This window comes from Gallus gallus, chromosome 27, assembly GCF_016699485.2.
Source record: "Gallus gallus isolate bGalGal1 chromosome 27, bGalGal1.mat.broiler.GRCg7b, whole genome shotgun sequence".
Taxonomy (NCBI): Eukaryota; Metazoa; Chordata; class Aves; order Galliformes; family Phasianidae; genus Gallus; species Gallus gallus.
In genome coordinates, this window is record NC_052558.1 from 3,698,406 (window position 1) to 3,711,575 (window position 13,170).

General features: G+C 59.2%; 2 protein-coding genes across 2 annotated transcripts; both read right to left on the bottom strand.

Moving 5' to 3' along the window:
- Nucleotides 1-272: 272 nt before the first annotated feature.
- On the bottom strand, nucleotides 273-2,544 carry PNPO (pyridoxamine 5'-phosphate oxidase; the record flags this gene model as incomplete). Its single annotated transcript, XM_015299479.3, has 7 exons — nucleotides 273-989; nucleotides 1,065-1,135; nucleotides 1,210-1,338; nucleotides 1,902-1,955; nucleotides 2,050-2,149; nucleotides 2,223-2,347; nucleotides 2,425-2,544. Coding segments are annotated over 7 exons (765 nt in total), but the record flags the coding sequence as incomplete, so codon positions are not given.
- Nucleotides 2,545-2,880: 336 nt separating this feature from the next.
- Nucleotides 2,881-13,135, bottom strand: SP2 (Sp2 transcription factor). Its single transcript, XM_025143997.2, has 8 exons — nucleotides 12,964-13,135; nucleotides 12,580-12,835; nucleotides 9,622-9,697; nucleotides 8,098-9,051; nucleotides 7,249-7,549; nucleotides 5,027-5,201; nucleotides 4,742-4,935; nucleotides 2,881-4,398 (listed from the first exon to the last, which is right to left on the bottom strand). Exons 1-8 carry the CDS (start codon nucleotides 13,133-13,135, stop codon nucleotides 4,298-4,300), a joined length of 2,229 nt encoding a protein of 742 aa, XP_024999765.2. The 3' UTR covers nucleotides 2,881-4,297.
- Nucleotides 13,136-13,170: the final 35 nt, after the last annotated feature.

The window sequence follows — 13,170 nt, forward strand, 5'->3', positions numbered from 1 at the left end:
GTGCTCAGTCCCAGGGGGTTCCCAGCTCTGGCACCACAGCACGAGGATGCAGGTGGGCCTGAGCCATGTGGGGACACCCCCGCTGCCCCAAAAGCCAATGGGTGAGAGCACAAATGCACAGAGCTGGGAAAGGGCAAAGGTTATCAGGGCCTGGTTTCACTGGGAAGCGGCCCAAGAGCAGAAGCAGCAGTGGCTGAGCCAGCAGCACCCTCTGCTGGGAAGCGCAGCCAAAGCTCTGCTGGGTAAAGATTAACCCAAACACACCGCACAGCTCCGCTCCGATGGGACTTTATTGTTTCCATGTACAGGCAGGGAGTGGTGCCGGTACAGACGGGGTGAGGATCGGGGTCCCAAAGCCCCACGGAGATGGAACACACAGGTGGTGACACACACACACACACACACACACACAGCCAAGAGTGCTCCCAGCAATATCAGAGCCACAATTAAAGAAGTTATTGCACAGACCGAGCAAAAGGCATGATTCTAGCTAAAACACAAGGCGTGATTGGTTCCAGCAGCAGGGCAGGGTGAGGGCAGGGGATTCACCAGTGCCCTTCCACAGTCATTCACGTGATTAATTAACACCAGCCCCCAAGGGCAATTGCTACTCACACGCTGGCAGGGGGAAGCAGGGGGGGGCTGTGGGACCGACCTGCCTCTGCCTGCTGTGAGCACAACGGGATCTGAGTTCTCTGGGGCTGAACTGAGCCCCCCCAGCACCGCCAGGGAAGGGCAGAACGAGGCTGCAGCTCCCCAGGGGGGGGGATTTGGCACAGGGAAACACTGCCAGCCAGGTGAGCGCAGCCAGGAACATGCAGCTTCATGGGGAAAGGCGTTCATACACCCACCCGTCCTCACCCTGATGTGCCATTTGTCCCAGGGGGGCTGCGCCGTCCCGGGGGCGTCGAAAGACGATGCGGTCGTGCAGGCGGTTGGTTTGGCCCTGCCAGAACTCCATCACCTCCGGCTGCAGGATGTAGCCTCCCCTGGGAGAGAAAGGCAGCTGGTGAGGGGCGCTGCGGGGTGCGGTGGAACCACGGCTCCCTATCGGCGTGGCTCACCAGTAAGATGGCTTTGGCACTGCCGTGTCCCGGTATTGCTCCTCCAACTCCGCGTTCTTCTTCCTCAGATACTGCAGGGAAAGGGAAGGTGTTGAAATCAGGGCAGGATTGGGGAGCCCTGCTGGTCCCACACCTCCCCGCTCACCTCTCTGTCCGGGATGACGGTGCTCTGCCGGCTGACGACTGCCCCAATCTGGCTGCCCTTAGGGCGGGAGTGGAAGTACTGCTCCGATTCCTCCTCTGACAGCCGCTTCACTGAGCCCTCAATCCGTACCTGTGCAGGGCAGGGAGAGGTGAGCACAGCTCGGTTTCCCGGGGGCCCAGCATCCCCCAAAGCCCTCGACACACAGACCCCCTCATCCCATACAAAGCGTGGGCTCTGTGCTGTTAAGACTCGTGGAGTCGCTGAGTTGGAAAGGACCCTTAAAGGTCATCTAATCCAACTCTGTGATCAACGGGGAGACCTACAGCTCAGTCAGGGCGCTCAGAGCCTCACCCAGCCCGACTTTGAGCCTCTCCAAGGATGGAACCACCACCTCTCCAGGCAACCCACACCTCTGCCTCACCACCCTCACTGTAAAAGCCTTCATCCTTACATTCAATCTAAATCTCCCCTTTTAGTTTGAAGCCATTTCCTCCCGTCCTATCCCAACAGAGCCTGACATAGCATCCGTTCCCCCCTTCCTTACAGCTCCCTTTGCACAGGGCCTGCCCTTCGCAGCAGCAAGAAAGAACAAGAGGGCAAATCTCACCCGGAGAGCCCAAACGAACCCCAAAATCCCACCGAGCCCGAAGGGGGGGGGGGGTGCTGTCCTCGCCCCACCACCACGCACACACCTGTCGGTGGAGGGGCTCCCAATAGAAGACAACAGAAGCGAAGGGGTTGGCATCCTGAAACGTGGAGGGGGGGGATATGGGAGAGAGCCGTCAGCGGCCCCGCAGCTCCGGGAGCGGCTCCGGGAAGGGCCCCGCAGGCGGCGCTCACCAACTCCCTCCCTTTGCGGCTCTCGTAGTTGGTGAAGAAACGAAACCCGTCGCACCCGAAGCCCTTCAGCAGCACCATGCGGGCCGACGGCCTCCCGTCCCTGCGGCGGTGGCGGCGGGGGGCGGTTAAAGCCCGGCGGTGCTGTGCGGACCCCCCCCCATCCCGCCCCTCACCCGCTGCACGTGGCCAGGCACATGGCGTTGGCCTCCCCCACCGCCGGGCACCGCGCCGCCTCCGTGAACCAGGCCGCGAACTGCTCGATGGGGTGCCGGGAGGACAGGTGCCGCTCCTCGAAGGCCTGCGGGCAGCGGGGCGCCGTGAGGGTCGGGGGATCCCCGAGCCGAGGTCCCGCTGACCCCCCCCGCCGCCCCGCACCTCCTCGTCCCCGCGGTAGCCCTTCCTGAGCGGCCCCAAATCCATGGCGACGGCAGCGGAGCGGCGCCGAACTGAGCGGCGCTGAACCCCGCGCTCCGCTATATCCCCGCCCCCCGCCGATCAGCCAATAGAGAGCCGCGCTGCGGGCGACACCGCCCATCAGGGAGCCAATAGGAAGCGGCGTCGCGGCCCGCCCCGCCCACCGGCCTCACGGCCCACTCGCAGGTGATGAGCCAATAGGAAGGCGCGCTGCGAGGACACCGCCCACCGCCCTCGCCGCCCATCAGGGAGCCAATAGGATGCGGCGCTGGGGGAGGCACCGCCTACCGGTTACACCCCCGCTTGGGGGCAGGCGGCGCACAGCGCCCCCACGTGGCGGGAGGACCGCGGCACGGGGAGCGGGGCTGGGGGCAGCGCGGGGGGGCGAGGCGGGGAAAGGAGCCGGGCGGAGCGGGGTTTGCCTCTGGCGACCAAATTTATTGAGCAAGAAAAGCTCCCGGCTGCCTCCACACCGGCCAACCGGTTACAGGTAATTAGAACAGATCTGTCACAATCCAGAAAACAACCGGGGGCAGTTACAACTAAAAAATAAAGTGGATCTGTTTTAATTTAAAAGCTCAAAAATAACAAGCCATATGTTGGTTTTTTTTTTCCTTTTTCTTTTTCTTTTCAACGCGGTAAACACAAAAGCAATATAATCTATGATACAATGTACACTATACACAGTCGGGGTGGGGGGGGAGGACGTAAAGGAGATTAAAGTCCCAAGATTCAAAGGGAAGTGCCACGTCACTTGGAAACAGAAAGGAGTGAGAAAGAAATCGTCAGAGAGAAAGAAACCTTCATTGCTGGCAAAGAAACGCAGGAGAGGGGGGGGGAAAGGGGAGGAGAGGGGAAAAAGGGGGAGAAAAGGGAGAAAAGGGGAGAAGAGGGGAAAAAGGGGGAGAAAAGGGCAGAAAAGGGGGAAAAAGGGGAAAAAAGCAGAGAAGAGGGGAAAAAGGGAGGAGAAAAGGGGAAAAAGGAGGAGAAAAGGGGAAAAAAGCAGAGAAGAGGGGGGAAAATGAGGAGAAAAGGGCAGAAGAGGGGGAGAAAAGGGGAAAAAAGCAGAGAAGAGGGGGGAAAAGGAGGAGAAAAGGGCAGAAGAGGACAGAAAAGGGGGAGAAAAGGGGGAGAAAAGGGGAAAAAAGCAGAGAAGAGGGGAAAAAAGGAAGAGAAAAGGGCAGAAAAGGGGGAGAAAAGGGGGAGAAAAGGGGAAAAAAGCAGAGAAGAGGGGGAAAAAAGGAAGAGAAAAGGGCAGAAAAGGGGGAGAAAAGGGGGAAAAAGGGGAGAAAATGGGGAAAAGAAATGGGAGAAGGGGAGGGCAGGGTCTGAGGAGGGGGCAATTAAATAAAGATGGGGAAAAAAAGCACTCACCATACACAGTGTTCGTAATCAGGAGCGGGGAGCGTAAGGCAACGATCTCCATAGAAAAAAAGGGACCTTCCAAAGGGGTTTATATAGATATTTATAACTATTTATAGATTTTAAATATAAAGTAGGAATGTGCTGTGGAGGCGTTCTCGGCCCGCCCGCACCGGAGGGTGCAGCCCCTGCTGTGCCAACCCCTGTGTGCCCGCTGTGCCGGGGCCATACCGGGTGCTTTGCCCCACGGCTCCACGAGGGGATCGGCCCCTCTGCGAGGGCTGCTTCTGCGGGAGGCCCACACGGTGGCAGAGGATGTCCCCGAGGGCTGTGCTGGAGGGGACACGGCTGCCCTCAGAGGGCGGCCCGGGGAGACTGGAGTGCTGCGAGGGCGGCGGGGTGACAGGTCGGTGCCCGGCGGCCCCTCACCGTGACCCCCCCAAGGGCTTTGTTCAAGACGTGGCTCCCAGCCCTACAAGTTCTTGGTGATCAGGTGGGTTTTATAGTGCTTCGTCAGGTGGTCGCTCCGCATGAAGCGCTTCTGGCACTGCGCGCACTCGAATCTCTTGTCGCCTGCAGGGAGAGCAGCGGCCGTCAGGGCTGGGGGACCTCGGGGACACTGTCACACCCCCAGCCCCGCTGCGTCCCCATAGCACTCAGTCACGGCCGCAGGGACCTCCCAGGGAGGTGCCGATGCCCAGGCCAGGCCCCTTTTGCAGCCCCACGGTCACCCTGAGAGCCCAGAGGTGGCAAAAAGCCCTTCGGCGTTCCAATCCCTTCCCATTATCTCTCCCACATCCTAAGGACAATCGGTGCAGGCCTGAGCCCACCCAAGCCCTCAGGGCCTCGCAGGGCACGGGCTACGATGTGGGGGGCTGCCCTGGGGGGCGAGGGGGGGGCATGCAGGGCCACAGACCTGTGTGTGTGCGCGCGTGCCGCTGCAGCTCATCGCTGCGTGTGAAACGCTTCCCGCAGAAGACCCAGTTGCAGACAAAGGGACGTTCACCCGTGTGCAAGCGCACGTGAGCACGCAGCAGAGAGGTCTTGCGGAAGGTCCGCCCGCATTCGGGGATGTGGCAGATGTGCTTCTTCTTCCCTTGGTCCCCAGGCCTGGTGGGGAACGCAATGGGGCGGGTGTCAGCCTTGCGATGGGCACTGCTGCCCCCCTGAGCTGATCCCCTCCCCTCTGCACTCTGCTCACCTCTTCTCCCCATCCTTGCAGTTGGGGCAGGTGCACGCCATCCGTCGTCGCTTTTCCCCTGGCTGCATCTCCCCGGACAGCGCTTGCTCCATCTGCAGCTGGATCTGAGTCGGGCTCAGGCCGCTGATGGTCAGATTGTTGCCAGAGACGTTCTGCACAGTCAGCTGCTGCTGGCCTGGGGAGGGAAACGGGGAGTCAGGTTCTGCCCTGCAAGCCCCCGTGCCCGAGGGGCTGAGCGTGCCTCCATGCTGCGTGCACTGAAGCCCTGTGGAGGCGGCTGGCCGGGGGAAAGAGCACGTGTGAGGGGGGGGACGGACCCCAGCCAGGCACCCCGGGTCTCAGCGCCCCAGCCCCACATGCAGCACTGCCACGGCCCCGCCGCTACATGCTGGCCCCAAGTGGGGTTGGTAAGTCCCTTTTTTCTGAATATACTGTGCGGTTTTTCAAAGTTTTTGGTTTGACCCTTCGGGGTGGGGAAATGACCAAAGAGGAAACAAAAAAGAAACTTTGAAAAAACGTGCAATATATTGACCAAAAAAACGGGACTTACCCCGGACCCTAAGGGCCGCTCCACGCTCGGGCACTCACGGAGGTGGCAGCCTGGGCCTTGCACAGCACCCGGGCAGCCGTGATGGGGGCTGGAAAGAAGAAGACGGGGTCAGCGTCAGCAAGCTCTGGGGGCAGCAGGCAAGGAGGAGGAGGAGGAGGAGAAGAGTGGGATCTGATGGATGAGCAAAGAGGAGGTCATTGCACAGAGGGGAGGCGGGCAGAGCGAAGGTGTCAGTGCAACGCTGGGAGGGGAAGTGCTAAGCCTAGGGTGAGGGCAGCTCTCTGACAGCACAGCGATGCACACAGGCCCTTCTCATCCTTGAGAAAACCAGGCTCAGCCTCCACTCGTGGAGCTAGCAGGTCCTACCGGTCCCCTCACAGCCAGGGCTCAGCACAGCCCTGCCAACCTCATGGCACGGTGCGGGGAGCGGCGCAGACAGCGGCAGTATCTGCCCGTGCCATCTCCTGACACCCGTCACAAAGCAGCAATTAAAAACCCCCTTAAGAGCTACCCCAGTGATGACAGCGGTCCACTGCGGAGTACTAAACCACACTGGACCACGTTTTATGCTGACATCGTTTACTCGTGCAAGAAAGAACAGCTTCTGACTGCTAAACCCAGCTGGGGCTCCTGCTGGTTCTTGCTGGGAGAGAAACCACCGAACGCCAGCAGGTCTTTCTGGATCACAAAGCAGATAAACTTCCCTCAGACCTAACTTCCTCCCCTCAGCTCCCTGCAGCTGTCAGCTCTGGGCTGGGGACAATTTGGCAGCACAGGGAGGACGGAGCTGCCATGGGGACGTGCAGCTCCTGGCAGGCAATGGGAGATTGAAGTGACCCACGCTGAAGTGTGTCGGGGCTGTCTGTGGCTCACAGGCCCGGGGCTGTGTCTGGTTCTTTTTGGTTTAAGGCAGACACTTGTTCCACAGAGGAGCTGGGCTGGCTCTAAGGGAGTGGCAGTGCCTCATGACACAGCCTGCATGCGTGAAGGCACCTCTCCTGGTTTGGCTACGGGCAGCACAAGCAGCAGCATCCTTGCCTGGCAGCATGGCAGATGCAAGGAGAGGTGTCGCCTGACGACACGAACTCATCCCTGGGTGCAGCTCATTGCCCCTGCACAGAATGCAGGAGCAAACAGAGTGAGTCAGGGCCCCCAAGCAGATACGTCAGGGGAAATTTTTCACTCAGAGGGCAGTGAGGACCTGGCACAGCTGCCCAGAGAAGTGTGGACTTTCCCAGAGGTGCTCAGGGCTAGGCTGGATAGGGCCCTGGGCAGCCTGATCTGGTGGGAGGCAACCATTCCACAGCAGGGGAGTTGGAACTGATGATCTTTAAGGTCCCTTCCAACCCAAGGCATGCTATGATTCTTGAAGCTCAGCACGACTGCGCAGCCCAACACTGCAGGTCTGTGCTCACTGCTATCCCTGACACAGCCAACCAGCAGAGCAGCCAAAGAGCCACCCTATGAAACACACAGAGCCTCCTGCAGCGAAGAGAGCTAGAGAAGCTGTTGACATCTAACACCCAGCAACATTCAGCCCTGGGACACGAGAGTTCTGTTGACGAAGCTGCCATATCCCAGCTGCAAAGAGCACTGCTAGAGGGGGCCGTCTGCCCTCCACATCTGCACCCCGCTGTCCCTCCTGCCCGCCGCGGCGCAGCACGCAGCCCACCTCCAGCGTTGGTGATGGTGACAGGCACACCCTGGACCTGCACTCCGTTGATGTTGATGGTCTGCATGGCCTGTGCTGCAGCTGCCAGCTGGGCTGCACTCAAGCTGATGACTCCTCCGGCGGGCGCGATCTTTGGCAGCGGGCGCTCCTTGCGTGCGGTTGGTTTCTTGCTGCTGGTCACCGTGCCAGAGTTGCGGGACACGGGGCTGCTGCAAGAGGTGCTGGAAGGAGCCACCGTCACGGCCGGGGCTTCCTGGAGCAGCACTGTTTGCAGTTCACCCGATGGTGTTTTGAAGTAGACCTGATGGGAGGGAGAGAAGAAGAATGAGAGTGGCTGAAGCCAGCAGGGAAGGACAATCTCCGCTGCGAGAGCTGCTCAGAAATGTGGGCCCACAGGAAGCCACAGAGAAGCTGCCCACGCCTCTTAAAACGCTGGGCCTCCTGCAGACTGGTCCTGGCCTCGTACAACAGCAAAGGGCTGCTTTGGATTTGCAGCCTGGTTTCCAAAGGTAACACCAGCAACAGTCCTGCAGCCTGTGAGACTGCTCCCCTGCCTCCCCAAGCTTCTGACAGGCAGGATAACTCCAGCCTGAACTGGAAACACAGCAGAGCTTTCAAAGACATGGTGCTCCTAAAAGTCCTGTGAAAAGAGGCAGCCAGGGAGAGGCTTATTAAAGCTCCAGTGAGGGGAGCGGCTGCACTCCCAACCCTTCTTGGGCATCAGAGAATCCATGCCTGAACCCGACGCCAATGTGGGGATGTGTCTCACAGAACTCTTCAGCTTTTTAAAGCCCGAGGAAGGGCTTGGAGTAGAACCAGGGCAGAGGGACATCACAGCAGATGGTGTACCTGCGTAGGAGTGGACTCTGTCGTCTGGATCTGGATGTTCTGGGAGGACTTCTGGGGGACGGTGGGGAGCGTGGCTGAGGCAGCCTGGACCACACGCAGGGCCTGCTGTGGGATCTGCACCACCTGCGACTCCTGCTTGGGCTGCACCACCTGCACCTGCTGCACCACGGCAGGCTGGCCAGAGCCCGGGCTCTGCACGATCAGCAGGTTGTTCCCTGCCTGGATGATGTTCTCTGCCGTCGTCTCTATCAACACTGTCTCCACCTGCTCGGCCACGGCCACGGTGGAGGGCTGGCTGGGTGACATGGCTTTCTTTCGAGTCTTTTTGCCAGGCTTTGAGGGGCTCTCTGCAATGACCTGAGCCTGCGTGCTCGACTCTGTGGTGTTCACCAGGTTGTTCATGGGCAGGGTAAGAGTCACGTTGCTGCCACCGGTTAACTTGACCACGTTGCTTGAGCCCTGCACTGGTGAAGCTCCACTTTTCTGCGCCGGTGCTGGCTTGATGGGCACGGGCTTGTGAGAGGATGAGGATGGGGTGAGGATGGCCTGATTTGTGCCCGGAATAATTTGGATCTGGTTGGTGAGGTTGGGCTGGACTTGGATGGTCTGTCCCCCTGCAGCCTGGATCTGGGGCACCGCCTGGTACTGGATGTTTGCAGATGAGCGAGTCCCTTTGCTGATGACAGTTGGGTTCTGAATGGCAAAAACCAGCTGCCCCCCGGGGTAGGAGGTGCCAACCTGGGAGCCCTGGATCTGGAAGAGATTCCCTTTCGACGACAGGATCCCGAAGCTGTTCTTACCAGAGCCCAGAGGGAGAGGAGCAGGTTTGATGGGGACAAGTTTGCGAGGCGTTGGCTGAGGAGGGGCAGGAGGAGTCACGGCGGCTTCCACTGCTGGGGGACCAATTTTGCTACATGTTGCTGCGAGGAGGGCGAGCGGAGACGGCTGGGAGTCCTGGGAACCAGGAAGGAGACAGGCATGTTAGAGACAGGGTCTTAAGCCAAACAGGATTGAGATTGAGTCAGAGAGGGAAAGGGTACATGCTATCGAAAGTAACTCAGTCCATGCCAATTAAACACTGCTTATTAAGTGAGCTGCTTAATTAGCCGTATCACGTGTGCCTTTAGCTCACCCTAGTCACACTACTTTTAGCCATCAGGATGCCGGCTGCCTTTTAATCCCGTGTCTATGTTCTTACAACCTCCATAAAGCTGCAGACGCCCTTCAAGTCTGCTGCTACTCACACCCATTACACACACCCTGGAGTGCTTCACGCGGTTTTAATCCCAAGACCACCTTGTGAAATCAGCTGCTAACATGACCCAAGAGGTCCTGAAAGAAAACACAGCACTGCCAGGAGCGACAGCACTGGCAGGAGCGAGCACCGGAGCTGGGAACATGTCCAGAATGCAGCTCCCCAGCCTGTCTTGCAAGCAGAGCTCCTCCTGTGGGGCACGCTGCCTACAGGCCCACACCTGGGGCACTGCCCCTGGTCCAGCAGGAGCTCTCACCGCCCGCGCTCACCTGGGCAGTGGAGGCAGCTGGCTGCAGGTATTCACTGGGGCTGACGGCGGCAGTCGCAGCCATGCTGTCGCTCAATCTGCAAGGAGGAAGCAGAAAGACAGGAGTGAGGTCGGCAGTGAGAGCTGAGGTCACCAATATGCGGGGCTCTGCCAGCATCACCCAAGATGTGGAACCTCGTGCGCCTTCAGACGGAGCTGGATAAGGGGCTAGAGAAGCCTCACCCTCTCACTGCTTTCTCCCCACGCCTTGCTAGGCACCGAAGGGAAATGCCAGTTGCAGTGAGTGGCTGACAACAGGGCACAGCACAACCAGCTCAAGGGCCTTGCTGCCATCCCTGCACAGCTGTGAGCTGCAGCCCTGCAGCAGAGACCACCACTGCCCTGCAGAGCCCCACACGAGCCCCTGCCATAGGGGTGGCAGCTTCCAGTCCCCACCCCATCACTTGCTTTTCTGACTTTGAGAATCTCAAAGGATGGAGTTTTGGTACAGACTCATGTTTTTCCAGGCTGGAAAAACATTGTTTCAATTATTTCGGTATGTTGTTGGTGCTGAATGTTTGCAAGTCATTATGTAATTAAAAGGTCATTTGGGGGAACAGCAGAGCTGCTGGTGCTGGCTGGCAGCGGGACCTGGGGAGGCTGAGAAAAGCCACAGGAGAGCCAGGAGGGCACAGCAGCAGAGGCACAGACTCCTAAATCCTCACCATTTGTTACATCTCTTCTTCTAGGCTAGAAAGGTTTCACCCACAAAACACCCTTTGGCAAGTCTCCCCCTCACCCCCATCCGGCAGCCACTGAATGGTTCAATAGCTTAATAGTATTTGCCTAAAGAAGGTGCCAGGGAAAACTTGTCCAAGCTCGAATTGCCTTTATTACCACTGCTGACGATGTCCTGACTTCAACAGGGAATTATGGCCATCTGAGGAATACGAGTGCTTGGGATTTATGTAGGGCATCTCTGAGCTACAGCCATGCTGGGGTATGCAGAGAGACGCCCAGACTGCAGGAGCAATGAGATGCCATGGCAGGGCCATACTGAAAGGGAGACACAAGGCCCTGTGCAGCTCATAATGCACAGTGCCAGACAAAACGAGAGCAGTTGTGTAAGCACTGCAAGTGGCTTTCTGCTGCTCAGCAGGGACTAGGAGAGAGCAATGGCAGGGTGCTGGTGGGCCCCACACAGGTGAGATGTGGGGCTGAGTGGGACTGAACGGATGGCACAGCGAGCACTGTGCAAGAAAAATCAGACACGGATTGTTTCACAGCTTGCAAAGGCAGGGAAGTGTTGAGGGAGAAGAATCCACACTCCAGACCCTCTCTGCAGCAAAGGTGAGAGGCTTTGGGTGCTCACAACCAGAGAAAAGGATGCGTTCTTCCTGGAAAGCCAGGAGCTTGCACAGCTGCCCGAGTTCAAGGGCTGCACCCTTCCTTTCTGCAGAATTAGGGCACTGCTGAGGATTAGCAGCCCTGACTACAAATAAGAGCAAGCTGAGCTGGCCGGAGAGAGACATCAGAGAGATCTCATTAGCCCGTACAAATAAACACCAGTGATGATGGGGGGAGAAGTTTCTTCCTTATACAACCTGTGTCTCGGTCCAGCAGTGACACTGTCCCACCCTGAAGGTGTGACACAGCACTAAGAGCACACAGCTCAGCTGCCCACGTGCTCACCCAGGGTTCCTCCTCACCAGACTGCATCACAGAGCTGCCATGTGCTCCAAGTTAGGCATGCATTCACATCCCACGAAGAACTTCAGGCCCTGTTTGCCATCCTGACATCCCCGGGAGGGCCTCAAACAGAAGAGTACTTTCCATTAAGGCAACCGAAGGGCACCAATTCATAAAAGTCACTCTTTTCTAGCCACTCTCCCATTCCCTCTGCTTGTCACAAGTACAGTTTCATATGGAAACCATCTCCAAACAATGGATACAGCACGTCTGCTGCGCTCGCTCTGAGGCAGCTCCTGCACAACAACCTGTTTACTTTGGAAACTGTGCCATTACCTTCAATACTCTCCCAGAGATGCAGAGAGGAGAAATGGTTTTTCCTCCCCATCCAGGACAAGCCCAGCTCCTCAGCCAGCAACGCACAGCCCAGCATTGCTGGGACAGGAAAGCAAAGGCTGGCACCTGCACCCAGAAACACAGCAGCTCCTGCACCCTCTGGGGACGCTGTGTGTGGTTTAAGATAGTGATTTCAAGCCTTATCACGATAGTCTTATCTTTAATTAGCTGGTGTAACAGCCCTGCACTGATAGAGGAAGCACTGCTCCGCTTTGCAGGCACGCAGAGCACCCAATCTGCCAGCCAGGCTTTCCCTGCTCCCAGAATGCCCCTCCTGTCCTCCTGATGGATGCACAGAAATCACTGCTGTGCTCAGAGATGGGCACTGACAGCCCAGGCAGCTTTTCCACTGTAAGCTGATGCACGGCACTGTGTAACGCAGGGCTGCTCCGAGCACACTGAAGCTAAAGGACAGCAGCAGCCAAAGCCTCCTCTTTTGGGGAAGAAAACACGAGCCCAACTTTCTGCACCTGGGTTAAGCCAACTGGACAGAGCCCATCAACCCATTGCAGTGCTTTTAAGCAGCTCCTGGAGCACGAGGATGACCCAGAGGCCCCTAAAAGACCTCAGCGTGGCATCAGCACTCGGAGTCAGGGAGGGAAGCACAGCCAAAGGGCAAAAGTGACCCCGGCCCCTTCCTGCACACACAGCCCCAGCAATGCTGACCAGTGAGCACGGAGTACGGAGCCCAAGCATTGGGAATTCACACCCAACAGCAGGAGGTCGAGCAGCTCATTCGGAAAGCAGCCAGACCTTCCGCTGCTGTTTGGCTTTAATAATTCAGCAGGAGGAATCACTTCGCCTTCACTTAACGGGCACAGACCGAGCGCTGCCCGTCGGAACTCGCTCCGAAGGAAACACGGCCTTATCCCGGCCTTATCCCGTTATTCCCCACCTGCTCCGGGTGTTCCCAGCCCGGCCAACCCCCGGGACACGGAGCGGGGCAAAGCGCAGCTCCCGCGGCACGCGGGGACCGAGAAACGCCTCGGGGCTCCAACCGCACAGCCCCCAACCGGGACACCCCCGCCACGTACCGGGGTCCACCTCCCCCCCCTCCCCCCCCGCCCGGCGGCAGCGGCCGCTCTCCCCGGGGAGGCGGGACGAGGCGCCTGGCCCGCCCCCGCCCGGGCCCCGGAAGCGCCGCCCGCCCGCTCAGCGCAAGGCTTGGGCGGGCCGAGGAGGCCGCGTGCCCCTTTCTGGCCCGACCGTGCCGGCTCCACCGCTCCCCCCGCGCAACAACCCCCGCCCCGGCGCGCCCGGCCCCGCCTCGGCCCCGCACAGACCGGCCGGGGCGGCGGCGGCGGCGGCTCCGACCCCCTCACGGCGCCATCTTCCTCCGGCGGGGCTGCCCGGGCACCGCCCTGCGCGACCCGCCCTCTCGGCGGCCTCCTGCCCAATCCCTGCCCGGCCTGCAGGCGTTGTGGCCAATCCACGGCGAGGATGTTGACCATCGACCAATCCGCTAGCGCCGACTTCTTGATCGGCA

What these genes read in the sequence shown, in the direction of transcription:
- SP2 (XM_025143997.2), bottom strand. Translation starts at nt 13,135, where the DNA reads ATGGTCAACATCCTCGCCGTGGATTGGCCACAACGCCTGCAGGCCGGG. An exon ending in GCTGGGAACACCCGGAGCAG is followed by an intron (nt 9,698 to 12,579) that starts GTGGGGAATAAC and finishes TCCTCCTTGCAG; the next exon opens with ATTGAGCGACAGCATGGCTG. An exon ending in CAGCTGCCTCCACTGCCCAG is followed by an intron (nt 9,052 to 9,621) that starts GTGAGCGCGGGC and finishes CCTGGTTCCCAG; the next exon opens with GACTCCCAGCCGTCTCCGCT.